The sequence below is a fragment of the Mercurialis annua genome, linkage group LG5 (assembly GCF_937616625.2).
Source record: "Mercurialis annua linkage group LG5, ddMerAnnu1.2, whole genome shotgun sequence".
In the NCBI taxonomy this organism is placed as follows: Eukaryota; Viridiplantae; Streptophyta; class Magnoliopsida; order Malpighiales; family Euphorbiaceae; genus Mercurialis; species Mercurialis annua.
In genome coordinates this window covers 42,075,655-42,102,509 of record NC_065574.1, presented here as the reverse complement: position 1 = coordinate 42,102,509, position 26,855 = coordinate 42,075,655, and the positions used below count along the sequence as shown (strand labels likewise).

The 26,855-nt window shown below is 29.9% G+C and overlaps 2 protein-coding genes across 2 annotated transcripts; one reads left to right on the top strand and one right to left on the bottom strand.

Annotated features, from left to right (window-relative positions):
• The first annotated feature begins 3,476 nt into the window (after nt 1-3,476).
• Nucleotides 3,477-6,465, top strand: LOC126679817 (uncharacterized). The gene is made up of 3 exons (XM_050374815.2): nt 3,477-3,953; nt 4,614-5,114; nt 6,055-6,465. The coding sequence occupies exons 1-2, from the start codon at nt 3,619-3,621 to the stop codon at nt 5,107-5,109; spliced, it is 831 nt and encodes a 276-aa protein (XP_050230772.1). The 5' UTR covers nt 3,477-3,618; the 3' UTR covers nt 5,110-5,114; nt 6,055-6,465.
• Nucleotides 6,466-20,085: 13,620 nt separating this feature from the next.
• Nucleotides 20,086-25,866, bottom strand: LOC126682816 (MOB kinase activator-like 1A). The gene is made up of 7 exons (XM_050378579.2): nt 25,711-25,866; nt 25,427-25,475; nt 23,957-24,065; nt 23,713-23,806; nt 22,206-22,339; nt 21,697-21,860; nt 20,086-20,383 (listed from the first exon to the last, which is right to left on the bottom strand). The coding sequence occupies exons 1-7, from the start codon at nt 25,731-25,733 to the stop codon at nt 20,309-20,311; spliced, it is 648 nt and encodes a 215-aa protein (XP_050234536.1). The 5' UTR covers nt 25,734-25,866; the 3' UTR covers nt 20,086-20,308.
• Between the last annotated feature and the right edge of the window lie 989 nt (nt 25,867-26,855).

Sequence of the window (26,855 nt, the reverse complement as noted above, 5' to 3'; positions counted from 1 at the left end):
CAAACGAGCACAATAACGACACTTAGCTTGCATAATGGTACCTTTAGCATCTTTGATAGTGTCAAAATGCTCCCAAACAACTGATCTCTGATGACTCTCTTTCCTTTTTTTAGGATTTGCTTCCACAGAATTTGGTACAGGATCAACAACAGGGTCAATATTGGCTTCCACATTGCCAGATTCAGATAGTCCAGGCGAAGCAGCAACTTCTTGACCAACAGAGGATTGGCCATCAACCGCTGCTTCTGCTAAGACTTCTAAATCACTCAGTTCAGGATCCATCTACACAAATCAAAGTAGACATGAATCAATAATACTTATAACACATTACAAGTAAATCAGAGCTTTCACCAAAGAAAATAGCAAAGAAACATATTACCTTAGTTATAACAATAACAACTTCCACCAAAGCCTTTTTTCCTAATATAATCCAGCATATGTTCATGCAAAACAGAACATAAACCACAATTTAGCACACAATTCCGGAACAAATACACAACCAGCCAACAAATTGCAAGTAAATCACAGAAAATCAAAGGTACAAGTGATAGAAAAAACAAATACCTCTCAATCGATATGAACTAGCTTCCACCAAGAGAATCCAGCAATTGGTTCATGAAAAACAGAACAAAAAACACAATAAAGAAGACAAGTAAATAACATTTCCAGAAAGCTGTTAAATTCCATAAGAGAACAGACACAAAATATCAAATGTCCATAGAAACAAAATACCTTAAAACTCAACCGAAGGTAAGAGCTTCCACCAAAGCCTTGTATTTTTATCAATAATCCACCATTGGTTCATAAAAAACAGAGAACAACAATCAATAAGGAAAACCCAGAAAAGTAAACATAAAATAAAACATAAACCGCCACTATTTTACCTTAAATCAAGTCTTTATCAGACAAATATCCAGATCCCACTGAGAAAAAAACAAGAAATGGGAGAGAAGTGTTAGAAAATAAACTTTAAAACATTTTTTATAATCAAAACTAAAAAACTGGAGAAAAGAACGTTGATTATACCTTAAACTACTGTCGATTAAACCTCTGAGCACTAAAAGCCTCATATGCAACCATGGCTTCCACAGATTCAAATGTTTTCACAACCAAACCACTGCAAACCAGAGGTACACAGAGAGTCGACACAAATCAGAACCAGAACCTTCGAGAGGAAGATGAGAACCTTCGAGAGGAAGATGAGAACCTTCGAGAATCAAAAGAGCATGAGAGGTTGAATCGACAGAGAATCGAGAGGAAGATGACGGGTTTAATCGACAGAGAATAGAAGAAACATGATGATTAATAGATGATGAGAGGTTTAATCGATAGAAAAGAAAAGAATTACAGGTTTAATCGCCATTGAGAGGAAAAGGAAGGAGAGATTATCAAAGTTTCAGAGAGATTAGGGTTAGAAAATTAGGTTTTTAGAGAGGGAATGAATTATCAGAGAGAAGAGAGAGGCGACTGAGGAGAGAAATGAGGGTTAAGGTTAGAAAATTAGGTTTTTATATCAGGGGGTAGATGTTAGGGTTACAAATGCTGGGGTGTTTTTGGAGACTTTTACCCATACTCAAAACGACGTCGTTTTGAGTATCGATTTTCGGTTCGGTTCGGTTAACCGAGGCCTGAAACCAAATCACCTCCATAAATCGTTATTTTTTAAACCCTTACACCAAATCACTCCAATTTAACCACTTTAACCACTCCACAATTTTTTTCGGTCCAATTTGGTTCGGTTTTCCGATTTGGTTCGGGTTTTGCTCACCCCTAGTGTCACGTGTCATGCCACGTCAGCAAAAATGTCACTAAAAATATGTCCATGTTGTTTTTGAAAAGAAATGAAAGGTGGTGCCCTGGATACCCATGTTTTAAAGGTCGTGTTATTTTTGCAATTTCGTGTAAAGGTGGTGATTTTATATGTAATTAACCCTTATAAAATTTAACGAACGATTTTAACAAACGATTATAAAATAAATAATATATTAAAAATACAACATCTACTACAAATGACAAAAAGCAAATATGGTGTACAAATATTATCTAAAAACAAATTTAATCTAAAAATTATATATTCATTTCGACACAGTAAAGTTCGATTACTTAAAAAAAATATACTATTAAAAAAATCGATTTGATTTTTATAAGATTTAAAAAATTAGTATGGTATTGATAAAAAATTGAAACAACTCAGTTCAATCCGAGTTAAAAAATACCATACTAAAAACACCATATTATTTATTTTATAATTGTTTGTTGAAATCGTTGGTTAATTGTTTTATAACCGTTTGTTTAAATCGTTGGTTAAATAAAATTAATATTATATCGTTTGATAAAATTGTTTATTAATTTATACCCTTTTTAAAACTTATATCGTTTATTAATATTAATTTAAAATTGTTTATTAATGGCTGAAATGCATAAAAAATCACAAACTTTCGTGTGTTTTTGGTATTTAACATTAACTTTTAATGTTGGCATACAATTTTATGAACTTTCAAAATTTTGCAATAATGACACCAACACCGTTTTGGGTGTAGAACGGCGCCGTTTTGAACGTAAAACAACACTGTTTTGATTAAAAAAAACCCAAACATGATATATAATTGCAAAATTGAAAAGTTTATATTAAATATGCAAAAATTAAAAGTTCATGTTAAATATCAAAAACACGCGAAAGTTGGTGATTTTTGATGCATTTAAGCCTTTATTAATTTAAATCGTTTGTTAACATATAATATCGATTTTTAAAATTGTTCATTAATTTCATTTATTTCAATCAATAATTGGGCACTTTATTGTCCAATCATTGCATCTCACTAATTATTGGGGAGATAAAAGTACTCCCCAATCATTGGGGAGCAGCGTTCCGCATTGCTACAATGCGGAACGGCACAGGTTCCGCATTCCTACAATGCGGAACGGCACAGGTTCCGCATTCCTATAATGTGGAACGCGTGAGCCCATACACTCTTTTGGAATTATATTCCAAAAAGGCACTAAACAGAAATTTTCCCCTTCTATCAGACACAAAAATATCAAAAATCCTTTCGAGGAGCAAATCGCTCCTCAGACGAGGAGCAAAAATTAGAGCTGTTGCTTCTCTGAGAAGAGGAGCAACAACTCCTCTTCTCCGGAGAGGAGCAACAACTCCTCTTCTCCGGCGAGGAGGCTCCTCCTCCTCGCCGTAATTTAAAAAAAATAAAAAAAAATTGAAAAATGTTCAAAATGGTCCCTAGATTAATTAAAGTTTAATTATGCTTAATTAGTATTTAAATATGATTAATTATAGTAAAATTATGATTAATTAGAAACCCACTCTCCAATTAAGGTGCCACGTCAGCATAGGAGTGTTTTTGAACCGGTTTTGCCAAATTCAGGTAAAAGTGATCCGGTTTTTCCAATTTGAACGCTTTTGATACTTTGTGCCAAGTTGAGGAGGTAAAGTGATCCATTTGTTCATTCAAACGGCGGCGGCTTATGACTGTTCAATGTACAGTGATTCAATTTTTATATTCAACCTTAGGATGCTGACTTTTTCTTAATCTGAGAAACCTAAAAAAGTAAAATCTTGATTTGATCTTCAACCAAATACTAACATTTTTGATCAAGAAATTAATGGGTTCATTCAAGGGGCATGTCGTACCAGGATCATTATTCTTATTGGTAGGAGTGTGGCATGTGTGGTGCTCTCTGGTGCGATATGTTTCAAATCCAAAGAGCTTCCGAGTTAGGGTTTGGAACCCTGTTCCCGGTTTCAAGTATTTGGAGCTTTATGTGGTCGCAATTGGTGCCTTCATTGATCTCTGCATCGAGCTCCTCTACTCTACCCACCTTAAGTTTTTCGTCAATGGAGTGTTGAATCCTTCTCACATGAATGATTTTGAGCACTCTGGAATGCTTCTCATGTTCTTTTTATTCGGCCTTGTTTCTTTACTCTCCGAGAAAACCAGGTTTGTTTTCAACTTTTTGTTTCTTTTCATCTGATTGACTTAGTTAGATATATTGTTTGTAACTAGCAACAAAGAAGCTGGCTAGATAAAACCTTAACTGATGTATTCATCGATGATTCTCGCAAGATCGTTTGGTAGTAGCTTTTATTGATTTTAAAATCATTGGCATCCAACGAGCTATATATAGCTCAAACAGTATAAACGCTGGCCAGCAAACTGTTAGGTTCGCACAAGAGCTCCCCCTCCCCAATTATCAAAGGAAAAAAAACTGGCATCCAAATAATCTGCTGTTCTGAATTCTTTATCAAATTCTAATTAATCAAGAACTGCCTCAATAAAGTTTAACACATAGATATGAAAATTGACATTATAAAGAATAATGAAAAATGCAACTTTTGAGGTTCAATTTGGCCGAGAAGTGATGAATTGGCATACTTAGAAGTTGAACATAGGATTTCGATCCGTTTCATGAACTTCAAGCCGACATCATACGTAATGTGGGAACTCATTGATGTTCATCTTGTTGCCTATTTTCTAAAGTTTAGGCAATAACCTTTTGTTATGTTCTCTGCACTTAAAAATTCCTGTCAGTAGTTGCAAAATTGATGCATATATGAAGTTGTTATGCAAAATGAGAGTTTTAATGATAAGATAGTTCAGGTATTTAGTGCTGCCGGAAGGAGCCCTTTGCTTGGTTGCCACGAGTGCATTTTGTGCCGAGTATTTACTGTTTTACTTCCACTCAACAAGTCATAAGGGACTCGAAGGGTACTATCATCTCCTCCTTGTCCTCCTAGTAGCACTCTGCATTTTATCAACTCTTGCCGGGGTTCTCCTCCCTACCAGCTTTCCTGCTGATTTGACCTCTGCCATTGCCTTAACTCTCCAAGGCCTTTGGTTCTATCAGACTGCCTTCACCTTATATGGACCCATGATGCCCGATGGCTGCCAGCTTAAGAATGACCACATTACATGTCGATCTGTGGCTAGTGAGGTTCGAGGAGAGCTGCTCGCTAACTTTCAGCTCTTTGCCTTGCTCCTTGGTGTCCTTGTCGCAGTCGCGCTATCATATGTTTTTGTAGAATCTAAATATGGCCATTATGAAGTTTCAAGCTTGCAAGTGGTTCAGGTTCAGGATGGAGTGGATAAAAGTTAACCTTGGTATGCTTTCTTACTATATTTCTTGTATATGTTTTATATTTACTTAATGAGTTTTTAATTCTTCTTATTTATCATTTGAAGGTGCTTATGATTTTTTTTTATTTGGACATCATCATTCGATTTTTTGTGCCGTTTGTTTAGACATAAATATTGAACATGTACATACTGAGCGATTAACGTCAAAATTACATTTTTCTATCGATTCTTCTAAAGAAGTTAGTTTTTATGAATTAGTTCAAATTAGGTTTAAATGCAAATTCATACACCAACTTTGACCTAATTTGCAATTACAACATAAACTTTAAAACTTGGCAATTTCAGTAACAAACTTTACACTTTTGGCAAATTGATACACCAAACTCAAAAAACACTAACGTGGACATTGTAATATACCACCATTTGTCGTTGCATGATTGGTCGGTGTGTCAATTTGCCAAAAAATGAAAGTTTGTTACCGACATTGCCAAGTTTAAAAGTTTATGTTGTAATTGCAAATTAGGTCAAAGTTGGTGTATGAATTTGCATTTAACCCTTCAAATTATGATCACTTACTGCAATTGTTTTTGTCAATTAGCCCCTTACAACTGTTTTTAAAATTAATACATTTGGTCCAATTGATCAAAATTGAAAAACTCAAAGGACTGATTGATAAAAAAATTGAAGTTGGGTTTAGTGTTAATTGCCCATCATGTGCAAATTTAGGGGGAAAATTGATATAAATCCATTTGTTCATGGTAACTATGTTTATTGAATGGTTTGTGTAAGAGAAGCTTGTTGAGCTTCGAACAAGATTGAAAATGATCTTCCAGTAACTGTAGGTAATTCTCACTTACAGGTTCTGAACTTTCTTCTGTCGTAGTAAATTCACTTTTTGTAACCAGTGTTTTAAGAACCATGATTTTCATAAAAATTAACCAGACTCTCAATTCTAATTTTTTAGGGGACGTGTCTGCTATTTGAGAAATGTATTTAGGCGCACTGACACGTTGATACTGACGCACCATGCAAGCTGACGCAAGCTGACGCAAGCTGATGTGTCGCTCTCTCAGTGAAAGGGTACAAATGAATTTATTTTTGTTCTTTTATGTGCTGATGAAATTTATGGTTGCAGGGTCTATTTTTGTGAAATGGAGAAAAAATGGTTGAAATTTGAGATTAGGCTACATATTGCAAAATCAGAAAGTTTAGGATTTGTTTCATAACGTTTTAAATGTTAGCTTAAATCGCTAAAAAAATTAAACATTAAAATTTGTTTTGCCAATAACCCTTAATAATATTTGTAATTTTTTTTAAGTATACCTTTTTATATGGAAACCTCTTTTTATAAATAGGTTATTTTATCTTGGGTTAATTGCAATAAAATATCAAACGTTTGCAGGTTTTGTCAGTTATAAACAAACTTTTCAAAATCGGCTAATTTAGCCTATTTTGGAATATTAGAAATCGTTTCTAACCATTCATGAATCAAACTGAAAAATTCGTTATTTGTTAATAGACTAAACTAGCTTATTTTGAATGATATGAGATATTTGAAAAAAAATTAGTGAAATCAATCAATTTAGCCCATTCACGAATGATAAATTTTTCGGTTTGATTTACTAATGGTTAGAAAAGGTTTCAAATATCCCAAAATAGACTAAACTAGCCGGTTTTGAAAGGTTTGATTATAACTGAAAAACCCGCAAAAGTTTGGTATTTTATTAAGATTAACCCTAAATACAAATATGCTATATCAGAAATATATCAAATATATATAATACTAAAAAAAGAAAGACGTATAAAAAAGAGTTTGAACGATTGAATACGTATTAAATATATATATCGAAGATGTATTGGATATCAAATGCTGATGGTTAATTTTTAGTAATAAGAAACAACGATAATTAATGGAGATGCACTTTTTGGTCATCAATTATTATACCTTCAAACAAAAAAAAAATATCTAGAAGATTAAATAAAAATTCGAACAGAGATATAAATAACTAATTTTGTACCAAATAAATAAAATCGTCCCTTCCAAGTATTTTTACACTAGTCGTAAGCCCGCGCATTTGCGCGGAATCAAATTAAAAATTAATTTAAATAATAATTATATAAAAAATTAATATGAAAAAAATCGATACAATTTTACATTTTATATTTTTATCTATTGTTTCGAAATCTGTTTTTATTTCTCTCAAATTCACTTAAAGTTATCTCATGTAATGGACCAAGTGCTATGATTCTTAGTACATTACGGTATTCATCAAATTTGCTAACATGATTCGATTGTTTTTTTGCAATTTCTAATAAAAAGAATTATTTTTTTTATCATAAAGTATGTACTCGATAACGATAACCGTTTAACAAAGATTGCATACGTGTTTCTTTTTTATAAGACTACTTTCGATAACAAAATCCTTATACTATTTTTTCTGCGAAAAATTGCAATAGTATATTTACTTTAAGCTCTTTTATATTTTCGTAGCATATATTCAAAAAAAACATTATTTATGAATTTATAAAAAGAAATCAAGATTTAAATTTTTTATAATTTGAATTTTGTTTTGTAGCGTAGAACTAAATTATCTATACAAACCATAGTAGATTATATTATATTTTATTTACAACTATAAATAATGTATTAATTTTGTATTTAAATTAGAATTCTATAAATCACAATTACATCTATTTCTAAAAGACTTACAAACATAATCTTGGACTTTTCATAATTTTAACTTCAGTTGCATTTTATTTATCAAAATAACAATTAAAACGACAATAAAACAATACAATTAATATAAAAAATTGTCATAATATATAGATTAATAATTTAATATTTACATTATTTTCCAACCCAATATAGAACTGTTAATATATATCCAACAAAAACTTTCATTAATAAAATTATTTGTATGAAAAAATATTTAATTAATATTTTTAACTAATTTTTTATTTAGTTTACGGAGTGAGTTTTTAACAAATTTTTAATTTAATTAAAGCTTGTTTGAATTTCACGTGATTGAGATAACTGTAAAACAATTGATCAATAATTAGATTAATTACATTGACATATCATCATTGTCTATGCTTAATGCAATTCTTAGTCTTATCATCACTTTTTGAGTTGTAAGATTTATTTATTTAAATTATTTTTAAAAATATTAAATAGATATGTGAGAATTGTAAATTTGATTGCTATATAATTATGAATAATGTAATTTATTTTTATATTTTTTCACATTATATATGAATTTTATTCCCCTAAATATATAGATTATGTTTTTCAAAAAAATACATAAATCAGAATCAAAAACAACAATAATCAACTAATAATATGAATTTTCATTATCTTTTAGTTGCATTCTCCTCTTTCAAATAGCACCTATGTGAAATTTGTAAAATAAATTTGATACATAAATTTTTCTTGCTCAAGTTTAAACTACAAAAACATCTCCTAATAAAATTGGACAATTTCAAGTATGAAAAGTAAAAGCTTTGAGTTTGACTGTAAACTAACAAAATAGAATTTGCCCTAAGACTAACTCTCAAAACATCAATGTCACGCGCCAATAGCATCTGCAAAAGCCTTTGCTCACTGTTTAGTGTCTTCAGAACTGCAGAAAATGAAGGATGTTAACTTCACTACATCAATTTGAAACTGAAATGATGAAATGAAAAAATGGCAACATTCCAAAAATCCAATTTTTATGCGCTTACTGAATACTTTGTTGTTCTTAAGAAGTTTTCCATCAGAACAATATCCAATATTTTATTGCATTTGACTCGTTCATTCATTTCCAATCTCGGACAAAATATAAGGACTATTGCCATATTTTATTTTAAGAACAATAAATAATCATCATTCATCTGACCATCTTCTTCAAATTGAAAATTATTTACTTTTGAAATAATTGATTTCACTTTTAGAGCCTTTGTTTATAACAACATAAATCAATCGATATATAAATAAGTGTGAAATATTATGGATAGTAAAATAAATTTTTTTGAGAAAAAAATTCAAAAGAGCCCAATTACTTTATTTCACTAAATCAATCTAAAGAATATGACAAAAGACATAAATATGGATTTTATTTGTATGCTTGTATCTCTTATACCTATTTCAATAAGGCCTAATGTTTTAAAAAATCCCGACCTTTTAGCTCCTTTTCAATCATACTCTGACGTTGAAAATTTGTCAATTTTACCCTATTTTGCATTTTTGTGTTTCAATTGTACCCTGAAAAATTAAATTAACGTCTTTTGCGTTTGGAAATTTGTTTAAAACATTCTCCATGTCTCGCATATATTAATTGTATATTTTTAAAATTTATTTAAATTTAGTTAAATTAATTAAGAATTTAAATTAGTGTTAATTTGATTATGGTTTTTATTTAGTTTTTAAAAATAAATGACTTATTTGTACTTTTTTGAATAAAAAAGAATTTAATTTCATGTTTAGACTTAATTAATTGAATGATTTCATCATTTAAGTAAAAAAATTAACAAAAATTAAAATATTGGGGTACAATTGAAAACGGAAAATTCAAAAGTGGGTAAAATTGACAAATTTTCAACGTTGGGGTGGAATTGAAAAAAAGTTTAAAGGTGAGGGGTTTTTGAGTGATTAGGCCTTTCAATAAACACTTTATGAGCTTTAGCTACAATATTACATTCAGTATAAATACAATACCATGGAGCTAATGTCCAATATCAATTTCTTTAACGAAAGCAAATCAAATTTGAGAAAATGTAAAATTTGGCACACCTAAATTGTCCAAAACATGAAATTAACAAATATATCACTGAAACTGAGTTTACATCAATGTACTTCTAATGGTAATGTTTTATAATTGCCAGTATATAAATAAAATTCAATCCACTGTTTTGTATATACTAAGATTCTGAAAAATCAAGTTCATACATCGGATGGTAATGTTTCTCGACTCATAATTCCTAATATTTAAAACATTGTAGAAATATGTTATACGTACCTGAGTTCCAAGTCCCTCGTCTAGTCTTTATGCCATATTATACATAGGTTTAGGACTTAAAAAAACCCCATAATTTTCTCATCAGATTGTGGATTTAAAATATAGGCTAAAGTATCAGCTATAAAGATAAAATAACTTGCAAAAAATTCAGCTTGTACAAAAATAATCAGAATATCAACAGATTCTTATTGAAGTTGTTCGCTCTTCATAAATCAACCAAGCAAGGGAGACTTGCAAAATTCAAACCTTGAAGGACACAATTAAAACTGGTTGAAGTATTATAATAATATTTTCAAAATAATATATATAAAAATTATAAACTGAATAAATAGAAATCACAAACCAATACATATTATTTTTCAGAAAACATAAAATGAGGCAAGTGGACATTGATTATGTAAGAGTTTTTATAAACAAAGACCACAATGCACCTTTAAATTTAAGCATGACAGCAGAAAATATATCCAGATCTGTTTGTTTTTGTACGACCATAATATTTTTTGCAGTTTAAATTGAAAAACTTACGTTAAGAATTCATGAGCAAGAGTCCATTGCATTCATCTAAATTATCAAACCAAATGTCTGTATGTCTTCTCTATCCACATCTAGTTTTACTTTTCATAGAATAAGTTGAATTATACTTTAATTTAATTTTATTATTTATTTTCAACTTTTTTCATGATACGTAGGTTCAACTAAATTAAATCAGTTGATGAAAGTAAAACACATTAAAAAGAATGAAAGAATAAAAGAATTTAAGTAATCTTGCATTGAAATTGATTTATCCGAAAGCCTAAATAACTAATGAAACTATGAACAAAATAATAAGTCAGCTAAATAATAATCCTCAAAATTTTCAATTCAATGATATATACAATAACTGCATCTTCAAATTATTCAAAGAATCTCTTCTAAAATATCAAAATTAAAGTACTTCAGTTTATAATATAAATGAAACTAACTCAGCAATTCAATATCATTCAAAATAAACCTTAGAACAACTAAACATACCTTTAATTTGCTGGGAAAATTTTTTTAGCAGGGTACTCGGTAGAATCTGGAGAAAAAAAGAGTAAATAGTAAAATAATGGTGTTATTGATATTGACATAGACATTGAATTAAAAATAAATAGAATAGGTAATTTATATTGATTAGGATATTGATAGAGATTAGAATTCATAACAAAGTTTTAATTAAATAATTAAATTAAAATAAGTATTTTAAAAATGGTGGGAACTGATGAGAATGCTTTATTTGGTGAAAATGAATGAGGGCTCCGTTGGTCCTCTCAATTATATAATATATAGATATAGATAGATTTGCTATCAGTACAATAAAATAATCATTTCAAAAAGGCTTAATGGTGAAAAAAAGTCAAAACATTTACTATTTTTTGCAATTTAGACTAAAGTTTTTAATTTTTATAATAATAACCAAATTGTATTTTTTCTGTTGTAATAATAACCAAATTTCGATTTTTTTGTTGCAAGTTTGGCCACTAATTTGACTATTATTATAAAAATTAAAAGGTTCAAACAAATCTCAAAAATTTAATTTTTTTCACCATTAGACCTTTCAAAAATGGTATTTGTTTATTTATTTCTTGTATCCACCTTCTTCCTCCCCTGCGCTACTCCTAAACTAAAATGGTAGCAACAGCTTCCCTTCTCCACCACAAACCCATTTTCAAATCCACAACCTCTCTTTATTCTAACTTTCAATCCCATTTTGTATCTTCGGCTTCCAGCTTCTAGGTCGGTTTTCTTTGCCGGGTTTGGTTCAAATACAGCCGGCTCAAAGACCATTATGGAACTAGTTTTAACGTCGGCTTTTAGGAGCATCTATGAAATTTAGTATTAATGTAAAGATAACGACACTGATTGTGTTTAATGAAAAAAACTATTGTATTTAGGCTTTTTTTGTTATTTTTTTTAGTTTAATAGTACCTAAAAAATAAAAATTCAAACTTTTTTTTTTATCATCGTAATAAAAAACTTATAATGTAATATGTTTTTGGATAAATTATACCAACAATGTTTGAAATTTTAAAAATATATTATTTGATTATCTAAAATTTTATTTCTTTCAAATTACTGTTTCAATTTCTTAAAAGTGTTTCACGGTGGCGTTTTAGTCATGTTTACATCAATAGAATATTAATAAGGTAAATTTTTTAAAAAAATTTTGTTGATATGATTTGATATTTTAATATATACATATATAAGTGTTTTAAACCATCAATTGTTTTATTAAGATAACGTATAAATTTAAATAATAGAGAAGTTATTTTGTCTTTTAGCACATAGGTAACAAAAAAACTACAAAAAACACTTGTTTGATACAATTTAAAAATAAAATAAAAAACTAATATAAAAAAATAAAATTTCAGATGCCAAGAACATTTGGAAAAGTTTAGAACAACTAATGTAATTTATCCATTCATTTTTACTATTTTATGGCTCAATTCTGTAATATTGGGAGAAAACATGTCTCTTAATGTAATAATTTTTATGATATGATCTTAAATGATTAGATTAAAGTTTGAGACCAACAATATCCTTATCATAAACAGAAAAATTAAGCCTTGTCTCAAAAGTGCTTGACGAAATTTTTATCTTCTTATCGTTAACATCACCGTGATAAACTGATAAATTGGGTCTTCATTCAATATCCTTATCATAATCATTTTTTACCTTCATTTACCATTACTTACGTTTGCTCTTAATTTCAATAAAGATTCATTATTTAACCCTTTAAATTTGACGTAAAATATTAATTAAAGACAAGTTTATGATTTTTGATAAAAGCATCCACAACTTGACTAATTTGACTCATTTTATTCCCATAGTTGAGGCGGCACAAAATGATTAAAGCAATTGTAGCTAATAATTGGAACATTTAAAATTAAAGAGGTAAAACAAGTCAAAACGACTTGACTATTTTGAAAATATTTTTGTACAGAGTGTCTATTTTGAGGGTATTTTTATTTAAAACCATAAATTTGACCTTATTTGATATTTCATTCCTAATTTAAAAGGAAAAATGAGCCTCTTTTACGCATAATTTGCAGCAGCTTCTAAAATTTGCTGATGTTTCATGAATATATTGCCTCATTCTAAAAATAAAACATTGCCTGGTAAATTTGAAAGTATGAATTTTTTTGGTACAGGATACATGAAACATCATGAACGAATTCCAACTATGAGAGAACATCTTTAAATCTACCACATTCAGACTAATCCCCACTCGAGCCGTTTAGGTATCTTGGGGAAGCCAAAACTCTAACTCCAAATTTTAAACAGCTATATACATAAATACATATAAAATCCGCGACCTCATTTAAACCAAAAGAGCGCTAGATTTTTCAAAGTATGTTCACTTATTAGAAAAAGATTAATAAAATCTCATAAAAAAGAAAGATATTAAAAAATAGAACTTTATTGATAAAATAATTTTTTTATATATTAATATATTAAAATAGTATTTCTAGTTTATTGTATCAAACAATTAAAATAATATTTAAAGATATTTTAATTATATTCGTTATGTTTTTGACTTCTTTATTAGAAACAAAACCCAGATTACATTAAGGGCTTATTAGGTGTTTACCTAAAATAAAAAGGCCTAATGTCTTAAAAAAACCCCGACCTTTTAGCCCCTTTTCAATCATACCCTGACGTTGCAAATTTGTCAATTTTACCATATTTTTTATTTTTGTGTTTCAATTGTACCCTGAAAAATTAAATTAACGTCATTTGCGTTTGAAAATTTATTTAAAACATTCTACATGTCTCGCATATATTAATTGTATATTTTTAAAATTTATTTAAATTTAGTTAAATTAATTAAGAATTTAAATTAGTGTTAATTTGATTATGGTTTTTAGTTAGTTTTTAAAAATAAAGGACTTATTTGTACTTTTTTGAATAAAAAAGAATTTAATTCCATGTTTAGACTTAATTAATTGAATGATTTCATCATTTAAGTAAAAAAAATAACAAAAATTAAAATATTAGGGTACAATTGAAAACGGAAAAATCAAAAGTAGGTAAAATTGACAAATTTTCAACGTCGGGGTAGAATTGGAAAAAACTTTAAAGGCGAGGGGTTTTTGAGTGATTAGGCCAAATAAAAAAGGATAATTTACACAAATCCCCTAAAAATGCCCTTCTCTTATGTTTTTCTCTTGGCTTTTTTATTTTTGCAGTAATCTCTCAATAAAATAAAAAAGTTTTTACAATTCCCTCATAACCAAAAATATTGATTTTAAAACAAAATATGACAGCTTTGCCCCCCGCCAACTGTATCACTACCAAAAATCTAAAATGCCAATTGCAAATCCTCCATGTTTGCTTTTCCACTAGCAGTCTCCCTTCCTCACCGGCAACAACACATCTCCGACTAAATTCAGTTCATGGAATTTAAATCCTTCAATGATGATGTTCACCTTCAATGCAAATTCATCTTGGTCTTCACGTCAATTTGACCACCGTGAGCAGTCCAGATCTTTCTGTCATCGGCGGCGGTATAAAGGTGGAAGCGAATCCATCGGAAGTGGGAAAAATGAGGAGGCGGACAGATGGCTATTTTGAGGACAGATCTGGTGCCGTGATACAGAGCTTCATCGGCAAGTCCTTGTTTAGAGTAACGAGTGGTAGAAGTAGAAGGAAGATGACCGGAGCGGAGAAGAAAGGAGAACGGAGAAGATTCTGGACCGTCTATTCATATAATTTTTCATCCTACTTTGAGTTTGATTCCATCAAAAGGACGGTGGTTTGATCTAGAATTATATTTTCCAGTGTCCATTTTCATAACTGATTGTTGATTTGGTCCTTTTTAATAGTACTGTCATTTATTTTAATAGGATAAAACTAGGCCAATGGAGACGAAATTTTGATTTTAGTAGTACAAATTGATTAGTCTTTGTTTGGATGCATGTTTAAGTATAAAAGTTGATTAATATTTTGTTAAATATCTCAAAAAATTACCACTTTCTTATTCTGACATCTCACTAAATTATATATTTTATAATACAACTATAATTAATTAAATACTAAATTAGAATACTAGAAATTTTTCAATGACGATGTTCAGTTAATATAAGTTCATATCAGGTTCACATCAAGTTGATTTTTGATTTTATAAACTATCAAATACATTTCACTTAAAAAGAGATATTCAATTTGTATATTTTACTAAATCTTAAATTTTTATCTACATAAAATGTTAGTTAATATTGTAAAGAGCAGCAAAAAAAAATTATAAATAAATAAATTAAAATAGTTCAGTTGATATAGGTTCACATCAGGTTAACATCAGGTTGATTTTCGGTTTTATAAACTATCAAATATAGTACACTTAAAAGAGAAATTTAATTTGTAAATTACACTAAATTTCAAAATTCTCTTTTATAAAATGACATTTAAGATTATAAATAGCAGCAAGGCAAATGCTATTAAAAATTGAATTAAACTACTTCAGTTGATATAAGTTCACATTCGCTTCACATTAGGTTACTTTTAAATTTTATAGAATGTCAATTACATTTCACTTAAAAACAGTTATTCAATTCTTATAATAAACTATATCTCAACATCTCTCTATATAATATATCAAATAAGATTGTACAGAGCAGCAAAATAAATTTTATAAAAAAATGAATTAAAATAATTCAGCTAATATAGGTTCATATCAGGTTCATATCAGGTTCATTTTTGGGTTTGTAGATTATCAAATACATTTCACTTAAACGAGATATTCATTTTGTATATTACATTAAATCTCAAAATTTTATCTATATAAAATGTCAGCTACGATTATAAAGAGCGGTGAGACAAATTTTATAAAAAAAACTGAATTAAGATAGTATGGTTTATATAGATTCACATCAGGTTCATTTTCGGTTTTATAGATTGTCAAATACATTTCACTTAAAAAAGATATTAAATTTATAGATTACACTAAATTTCAAAATTCTCTCTATATAAGATGTTTGTTAAGATTGTAAAGAGCACTAAGACAAATATTATAAAAAAAATGAATTGATGAGTTCAATTGATATAGGTTCACATCAGGTTCACATTAGGTTATTTTTTGGTTCACATCAGGTTCACATTAGGTTGATTTTTAATTCATATTAGGTTCACATTAGTAAATAAGTGGTTAACCAACAACAAAACCAGTTAACCAACATGAGAATCCAAAAGGCCACCATAAACAAAATCACCTAGCAAATGAGTATAATCTGAAAATATTTGTCCATCCATAAATAAAGCCATAATTGAATTCTTAATACCTACATAATGGACATTGCTAATAACACCTAAGACAATGTTTATTATTGGTTCTTGAATACACATATCCTTACTTGAATAATTTTTTTATTATCAGTTCCCAAATAAAAATTCATAATCAGACTTCAAAACCAAGAGGATGTACACAAACTCGCTTCAAAGCTTCACTGGAAATATCAATTAATCCATGGTTAGTGCTATCATCGTGGGTTTCTCTGCTTCTTGCCATTGCCATGAAATTTTAGCTTCTGAAGGACACTGATAATATGAATCTCCTGCTAAAACAAGCTATTCAGTTGAGAATAGAGAAGCAAGCACTGTTACTCAAATTGATGGCCATAAAGATAAAAGAACGGTTGAACAGTGGCCCTCTATTTTCCGATGAATCTCTTGACCTTCAAATTTCTCTTTATCAATAAACAAAAAACTTCAATTAAATTAAAAATAGACAACATCAACAAATCAATTACAAAATTAAAAATCAATTGTAATCTATTATTACTTTAAGACTATGAACAATAAAATTGGGTTCAGTGATGCAAATTAAGAAAAATATGACCACCGTCGGAAACAGCCTTACAAAAAGCAGTGTTTGAAGAACATTAATTGCTTCGATAACAATAAATAACAACATACCTTCAACAGAAGCAACTTTTCTTTTATAAGATTATCAATGGAGGAACCATTGTCAGCTGCCGATCAACCACCGCCGACTAATTACAACAACCACAAAAAACCATTAGTCTTCTTACGTCGGAAGATCATCATCGCCACTGACAATCCAATAATCGACCGGCAAGTGCTAGTAAGACTGCCGCCGATGTTTGACAAATGGAGTGAATGAGAGAACTTAGTGAAACAGTAGAAAATTAAATAAAGTCGATGATGGAAGGAGAAGAATTGGGGCAAATGTTTGAATCAATGTAGAACACAATAAGAATGTGGACTAGGGGTAGATTAGTAACAGATATTTTGAAAAGGTAGAGGTGAAAAGAGATTTTTAAAAAAGGGAATTTTTGATTAAAATATATTTATGAGTCACTAAAGTAAACTTTTTGAATTTTGAGGGAATCTATGACATTTTCTCAATAAAAAAATAATAAGAAATACTACCTCAGTGTGGAAAAGATATTAAAAATACCTCAAGATTTTTGTCTAATTATTTTTGTACTCTTTGTGTCAAAATATTCAGAATTTTACTCTCACATATGACAGCTCTCTCTCTCTCTCTCCTATTTTTTCTGTGGTTCTTTTTTCTCCATTTTTATTTCCTCCTTCTTCATTATTTCTCCGCCATCACCTCGCCATCGCTAGCTCCGCCGTCGTATTACCGTCGTTCCACTATTATTTGAAATTTCAGTTATTGATTCCGTAATTTTCATGGTTTATTTTAACTTACAAACGTAAAAAATATCGATCTTACAATTTTTCAGTTTCAGAGCTAAAAATCTGTAGAAAAAAACGATTTTCTTCTGAAAAAAATAATTTTCTGCAAAAAAATGATTTTTTTGGGGAAAAACAGTGTCTGGTTATCATATCATTATCACGACATTATCATATCGTTATCATAATACTGCAGAAAATAAAAAAAATTATATAAAAAATAATATTTGATTATCATACTGCTAACATTATCATGACGTACTTTGTCATAACACTATATTATCATAACATTATCATGACGTACTTTATCATAACATTATCATGACCTACTTTATCATAATAGTATATTATCATAACATTATCATAACATACTTTATCATAATTTTATCATAACATTTTATTATACCTTATCATATTATTATCAAACGGTATCATATTATTATCATCAAATTTATTATACTGTTAGCATAACGTTATTTATCTTTTATCATAACTATATCATACTATTATCATAATATTATCATGACGTACTTTTATCATAACTATATCGTAACTTTTTATCATAAACTTATCATAACATTATCACAATATACTTTATCATAACAATATCAAATAATATTATCATAACATTATCATAACGTACTTTATCATAACGATATCATAATTTTATCATACTATTATCATAATCTTATCATATTATTATCATAACCGTATAATATTATTATTGATATGACAACGTTAATGATATAGATATGCTAACGTTAATGATACCGAAATGATAATCAAGCACTTTTTTTGATAAAAAATAGTATAATGATATGATAATGTCGTAGTGATAACGATATGATAATCAGACACGGTTTTCTGCAGAAAATCGTTTTTTTTTTCTGCAGAAAACCGTTTTTTCATCATAAAATCATTTTTAATGCAGATTTTCAGATCTTAAACCGAACAAATTCAAAAATAATTTTTTAAGATCTGAGAGTTAAAATAATCGTAATAATCACCACGAGTTAAGAAAAAAAATGCTAAAATATGAAAGAATGGCGAATCGACGGCAGATTGAAGACGAAGCGAAGACGGAGTAACGACGGATTAATAACGGATCGTTGAAGGAACAGCGGCGGCGTGAAGAAAAAAATAAATGAAGAAGAAGAAAAAAAAATGGAGAAGAAGAAGAAGAAGAAGAAGAAGAAGAAAGAGAAAGAGAAGGAGAGAAAGTGAGAGAAGAAAATCTGGAGAAAAAAAGAGAGATTAATATTAAAATGCTTAGAGTAAAAAATAATAAAAAGTAAGTATTCTTATAATAAAAAAGAAATTTAGAGTAAAAAAAATAAAAGTACTAAAACGGTGAGGTATTTTTTCTACCTTTTCCTTGTTAAATAGAGTATATTCCCCAATTTTCTCTTACATCAACCAACAAAGGGATGATATTGCAACTCATTTAGCAAAGGCCTAATTCCTTAAGAAACCCCAACCTTATAACCCTTTTTCGATCCTATCCTGACATTGAAAATTTATCAATTTTATCTTATTTCGTATTTTATCGTTTTAATTGTACCCTCATTTTTTAATTTTTGTCAATTTTTTTACTTAAATGAAGAAATCATTCAATTGACATTTCCATTCAAAAAAGTACAAATAAGTCCTTTATTTTTAAAAACTATAATCAAATTAAAACTAATTTAAATTCCTAATTGATTTAACTAAATCTAAATAAATTTTAAATATGTACAATTAATATATGCTATACATTGAGAACGTTTTTGAATTTTTTCTAAATGAAAAAGACATCAATTTAATATTTCAAAATACAATTTAAATGATAAAATGCGAAATAAAATAAAACTGACAAGTTGTCAACGTCAAGGTAAGATCGAAAAGGGGCTATAAGATTGGGATGTTTTTTTAAGGTATTAGGCCTTTAGCAAAACAATAGCCTAGTATTTGGGCATTGATTTTTCAACCAAATTAACATATCAACATCACTACATACTCGTACATATAAAATAAGGTTGAAAAATAAAATTATTCCTCTTTTCCGATAATAATATTGTAATGTATTGATACCGAACTTAGCATTTAACCAGCTAGTAATATTAAAGTAGTTCTATCCATAACAATTAAATAAATATTTTAATTTTACAATTAATTAATTAATGACTATTAAACGATTAACTAAATTTTCAAATAGAAATCAGTTCGAAAGATTAATAATCGCATCTCAAGTTTGCAGAATTTGCAAATTTGCACAGGTTTGTACCATTGTCAGTAACTCTTATATTAGATCACAATTTAGCACCATCATTTGACACACAATGTATTCCTTAAAAAACCAGAATCTCCTCTAGTATCATATTCAAGTCAGTGTGCCCTATAAAAATAACACAAAAGCCCAACACAACTTTTTAACACAGTATAGACACTGAAGTAAAATTATTAACTACACATTATTCAGTGTCCTTTAGTACTTATTTGATTTCGATATGCATTTGTCAATATAAGAATTTTCTTTAAATTGACACACATACACACACACACCTTTTAGTAAGGAACAATTATGGAATCTATAAGCTCCTGCAGAGGTGCAAGCTCCTTCTTGTCTATTAATCCAAATTCCTGCACATCAATTCATCACCATATCATTTAATTTAACTATATACTCAACATAAGCATGTGGGAACCCAAAGTAAGAGTTTACAAAGTATTATTTGTTTGTTTACCAATTCATTACTCACTACCCACTATTCAGTTACATTGCAGAAGGTTTAATCACAAAAGAAAACGAAAATACTTGAGTTCAAATACGAATCATTACAACTTATGGTTTTGTATTATTAGTCCACATCTCGAGCCTGATTGCTCTTTGCATGAGACACTTTCATCCATCGCATGGAATGGCCTATCACACATTACAACCTATTTTTGAGTCCCATCCCATACCTTTTAACAGTTTTGTTTTCTTTTATCAAACAGCCATAGGTTAATAGTGTTACCCATCCAATCATCATGGTGTTGTAAAAAACTTGATAGGCATGAAAGGCCTTAAGGTGAGTAAAGAGGTTTATTAAGAGGATAGCAGGTTCGTGCCATATCCTCTTGACAATTCAGAAGCAAGAGGTGACTTCACAATCAAGATTGCAACTAACATTCCGTTACGGTGCTCAAACCCAGTAGTAGTACTGTAGTACACATGACAAGGATGATTCACGCATAGGATCTTAAAAGAGAGGGCCAATTGGAGTTTTGCAGGACAAAGATGTAGAACCTTTTCATATCAAATAAAGCACCATTCTAACCAACAGTCTAAATAATAGTTTCTGATCCTTGTGGAGGACTAACTGATAATAAGACTGGTTCAGAAGGAGGGGAAGGATTGTGAATTTGTAGCATACATCAAAGAAATAAGAATGCAGGGTTGAGACAAGGCTATGGAATTTCTTATTTCGGGTTGTCAAATTAAGAATGGGTTCAGCTTCTCCCTCCTCGTGGAAAAGAAATAAGTACTGCTTGCTTCTTGTAGGTGTTATAATATAGTGGAAGTAGGCTTAAGATGATAAGAAGAGGAAGTAGGCAAAACAATTCATCAACACAAGATCACTATGAAGATCTATCATAAATGGAACAAGTAAAGGAACCTGATCATGTAGCAACACAAACTAGTAAGGAATTAACATTTAGGACTTTTATGTTGATTTGAGTCGCATGCATGTGTACATACAGTTTTCAGCTTGTCAACGGAGATTAAAATATAGAAAAAGAAATTGAGTTATGCACAAATAAACAAGTGAAGTATTAATTATATATTTTACTTGTGTGTAGTATTAATCCCAGCTTAGTGCATATGCACAAAGGCACGTACTTGTGTGTGAATCATGAACTATAAAGTTGAATCTAAATTCCTTGCACATAACATGAGATAAGGAACTCACATAGGTAAATAGTATAAAATGCTTGAAGCATGTGTTCAGATGCGCTTCCTCCTTAAGGCTCACAATTTTTTGGAAGTGAGAGTGATAAATGTGAGCATATACACGAAATAGTCTTTTGAATATTGTCTTAACAACGTCTTTGAAATTGGGGGGAAATGGTGAACCTGAAAAAAAATAATTAGAATAGCTTAGAGAAGTCGCACATCATATAGAAAGTGATGTTGCAATTCAATTTTGTGACTTTAACCATAGGGATGCTTTCACCATAGGGAAAAGGGTTGTCGTACATAAACCAAAGCGTAATATGCACGCAAAGTAAAAAAAGTCACCGATATTTATCTTTGCTAAATTGCTAATAGATTTTAATTCAGATTGGCTTATTATACTGAGACTCGTAACTTGTGTCAAATAACTTTTAGCCCATCATGACAAGAAAGAAAAGCAAAGAGTATGTAAATTTGAATGTGCATGTGCAAAATGTAGAACGGTAAAAATTTGATTATTATTACCAAGCCTCTGAGGAAATATGGATTCATCATCAAGCTGAGATTCAATCCAATCCATTAAGTATTCAACATATTTTGGAGCAGAAACTTCAATAGGTTTTTTGATCTGAACCCCATCTGCCCATCTATATTCATACCTGCAGAGTTTGTGCTTAAATCATAAATTACACGAAACATAAATTACTGAAATGTTCTTAATAACTGTCGTTAGAGGTTTTGCTAGGATTTAAATGCAAGGGTTGGTGCTTAATCAATGGGATATGAACATCAATGCAATTTATGATTGGAAATTTGAAATTAACATTATTCCATGATTAAATGAGCTACAGAAGAAAAGAAAAAAGAACTAACATTTACTTACCATCATGTACAAATAAAACAATTATTTAAAAAATTATCCTTATAAGCACTAGAATTGATACCGAAATAATCTGTTTCCATTTTATTCCTAATCAACTTTAAATTTTCACATTGACTAGTGCAAGTGCAAGAGTCTTGAATCATAAGCCCACCTATAAAATGCAACAGCAATATAGTGCAATAAAAAATTGATACAAAACAGCAGTGTTTTACTCCACCTAGACTGACAATTCCTGACCCACATTAAAAGTTTAAAACACGACTCATATTGGATACAGTACAACTGCACTCTCACTAAACATTAAATGACCCAAAAAATTAAGGGTAGGTCTAAGTAACCAGAATGCCATAAATAACTTATTTCTAAAGTCCACAATTTACATTTTTGGAAAGAAACAACACAAAAATTGGAACTATGAACCTACTTACAGGACGTACTAAAATCCCATTCTGAAATGTCAGTCAGATCACTTAATCATGCAACTAAACCAAAATCCAACGAAGTCCCAAGGTTGAGGCCACTAGAATGCTCAGTAAGAAAAATGCCAAATAAATGAATGACATGGTTAGCGGACACTCTTAAACAATTTGCAAGGCAATGCTTTGGACTAAACTGGAACAGTAGATATGGAAGAAATTTTTTTTTCCTTTTTATTTTAATTTTGTTTCAATGTAATCATGTTAAAAGCATTTCGAGAGTTATACTGTATCATTGAAAATTCATGATTATAGTGCATCTTTACTTTCCTCTTTTTACTAAAATACCCAAAGTAAGTACAATCCTTAACCATTCTCTTTTTTCTTTTCCAGTAGACACTCTTATAGCCCTATCCAAGTGGAAGGTTTAAGGAGTCCATTTTTCTGTGCTATCTTAGATTATTCTTGCAGATTTCTCTCTAAATACTATTTTATTTTACTTACAATATAAAAAGATGACAGTTTTGAATAGAATTATGCTAACATAGTAGCATCTAAACTAGTTCCAACCACATTTGTAAAAGGAGGAGAGATGGGAACTGAAAGAGAAAAAAGGAGGCTGACCAGATAATGCAACACTTCTGTAAAATATAATCATATAAGCTAACTACAAATCAGTCTAAATCAATTAAAAACAAAAATTATTAGAAGTGAATTAATTTGCATGCCATACTTGGGGCCTGCAGACATTGTAGAACAGTTCTCAGGAGTGCAGAACTCTGTTAGGGTACCATAGAGAAGATTCACTTGGTTGAAGAAATCTACAGCTGAAATGGGAGTATTCAACAGCTTGAGATTATCATTTCACAAAGGATTTTATAATAACATAAGTCTCCAAAAATAAAAAAAAAGCTCCATGTGCAGAAGTAGCAAAGCAGAAAGAGAAAAAAATAAAAAGAGAGAAGAAAAGAAATTACTATTCACAGCAAGCCACTCATTCAAATCCTCCCCAGGAGGAAGCCTTACAGCTTCCCTCAGGTTTCCGCTACCTAGGGTAGCATCAATGTGCTTTCTAAGTTGCGCACCCTGCATCACGGCAAGTTAAATCTTCAAAAATAAAACACTACATGGGGTGCAGTAATCTAGTACTCTCTATATATTGCAACTAGAAGCTAGATGCACAGGCCAGTTACTCTAGCATTGGCCTGAGCTGTCTCTTTTTGGCATTTTAAAGCTTAAAATGGTAGCATGTAGCTAGTCTAGTTCAGCATTATATGGTTCTCTGCAGATCATCCTTTGACTAAAGCTTAGCTTAGCTTAGCTTATAAAACTCCTCTGAAACTATTGAGGCCAATTGATCAAGTTGCTCGGAACAGACGCTGTCAAGAAAATGTATAGGTGTCTAGGACATTACTAGCCCCGTGTCCTACGTTAGTTTGTAAAGTCATCAATAATTTCTAAAGTAAAACATTCCTATTCTTAACATGCTTTCCATAATGACTGATAACCTCTCTTTGGTATAATTGGATATATAAGGCAGCTTAACCCATTTATTCTATGCAATCTTTACTTTCCTTTTCAAGTCTACATGCCAACTAATTTTTTTAATTCACTAAACTCATATTTTTTTTCAATTTATAAGTATGTACCATACTTAAGTCATCAAATTCCTTATTCCAATTCATATATTCAGATTCTCGAATGCAATTAAGTTCATCTTTGCATTCTCTTTTTAACGAGCCTATCATATTTTATTTCCCAAATAACGTACCCCCATATCTTATGATGTCCATGCGAAATGCGAACTTATAGTTCTTAGAAAACTCTAGAATTCTAGCTTCTTGCAAACGTTGAAACATATCATTATCGCTCTTCAGATATGCATCTAATGTTAATTTACATTGCAACTCCACTACTTATCCCTGCTTCTCCTTTAGTTCCAGTTCATAATATACTTTTGGATTGCTCAAAAATCCAACAAGCATAGAGGGGGTTACCTCTTCATTGTCTATTCCCTTTCTTGTATCTCTTCGCAAGTTTTATATTCTGATCCATAACCATGAGTTTATTTTCCACTGGGCCGATGGCTGACTGGTCATATGGTCCAACTCTTAATCTAGGATGTCACGGTTTCAACGAAAGAATCCCGTTTATTTACTAAAAATTGCATAATGTTAAGCTTCTGTGTTCCTTTACATTTCAATCCATCAATTCTACGTTCTTTCCATGTAGTAGCACTATGAGATTAAAATAAAATCGAGCATTTGCATCTCCACTACACCATCAATTCTAATCATAATCGAATGTGCATGCTTTGGTGATATTGCACCCAAAGGTTAAACACTATATTACGATTTGATCAGGATTTACGATACACCATTTGAAATGAATATGAATATGAATAAAGAAATTTTGCAAAAATTTAGACAATAATATAAGCAACCAACCTTACTTCCGGATGGCGCACTTTTTTTGGGGCGAAAAGTCCTCTGGTTCCTGTTGAACAGAAAGTTGAAGGTTAGTATAGCTAAGAGTTGAGTTATATTTCGAATCAGATCGAGTGACTGAAAAAGTTCAACTTAGCTTGTAAATCGGAAATGGATACATGAAATCCAATTAAAATTAAATTGGGCAGATAGGTTAGAATTGCAAATTGATCCAAACTGGATTGAAAGAATGAATGCATGGGGATGAAGCAGTAGTAATAGAGAGAGATGGATCTGATGAATACCTGCCGAGACCAAAGAGACTCATAGCTGCTGAGGATTGAAGAAAGAAAGGTTGCGTGAAGTTGTAGGTGTTTTCGTCTTCCTCTCCTCTCCTCCCCAACAAGTAAGTCAATCAACATCTGATTTCACAATTTCTTTTTATTCTCTCATACCATACCACTCTCTCCTTCTCCTTTTTCCTATTTTTTATTATTATTACTATCATGGATTAATAATTGGCTAAACCTATTTTGAAGTCCCTAAATTATATATTATTGCTTTATTAGATTTTTTAACTTCTATTTAACTTCTTCGGATTTTTAAACTTTCATTTTTTGTTTCATCAAGTCCTTCAACTTTTATTTTCCTTTCTCAAATCCCTAATTGTTTCATTGGATCCTTAAATGAATCTTCGTTTAAGGATCTAATGAAAAAAAAAACAAAAGTTTAAAAATCTGAAAAAGTCAAATAGAAATCGAGAGACCTGATAAACCAAAAAAATGAAAGTTTAAGGATTTAAGAAAGATAAATAAAAGTTAAAGAATTTGATGAACTAAAAAATGAAAGTTTAAGAACCTTAAAATGGATTTAGCTTTAATAATTTTATAATGTTTTTTGGTTCCTTAATTCATTTATGAACTCCTCTTTGTATTATTTTTAAGATTAATCATTTGAAAAAGACGGAAAATCTCATCTTTTATCCTTATTTTATTTGAACCCTAACGTTGCAAAATTATCAATTTTATTAAAATTATGATTTTTCAGTTTTAATTACCCCTCAAGCATCAAAATTGACCTCTGTTCACTTGAAAATATTTAAATCAATACTTTATATTCTAATATATATTTTAAATAGTGATTAATGTTATATTTAAAACAAAAAAACTCTTCTTATCAAAAATTAAAAAGTTTAGTAATAAACTTTTACTTAATACAAATGAATAGCATTAACAAAAATTAAAAAATTTAAATGAATTTTTTAATATACCGAAAACCTCCTTCGTTGGCGATGGCATAGGTGTCTGATGACAAAAATACTGCATAGGTGTCTGATGACAAAAATACTAACTCGTAATTTAGTGGACTTAAAGTCTGATTATCAAACCCACAGGGATAGAGGTTAAGCGAGAATGATTTTCGTTCAAAATCCTCATTCGTCTAGCAATAA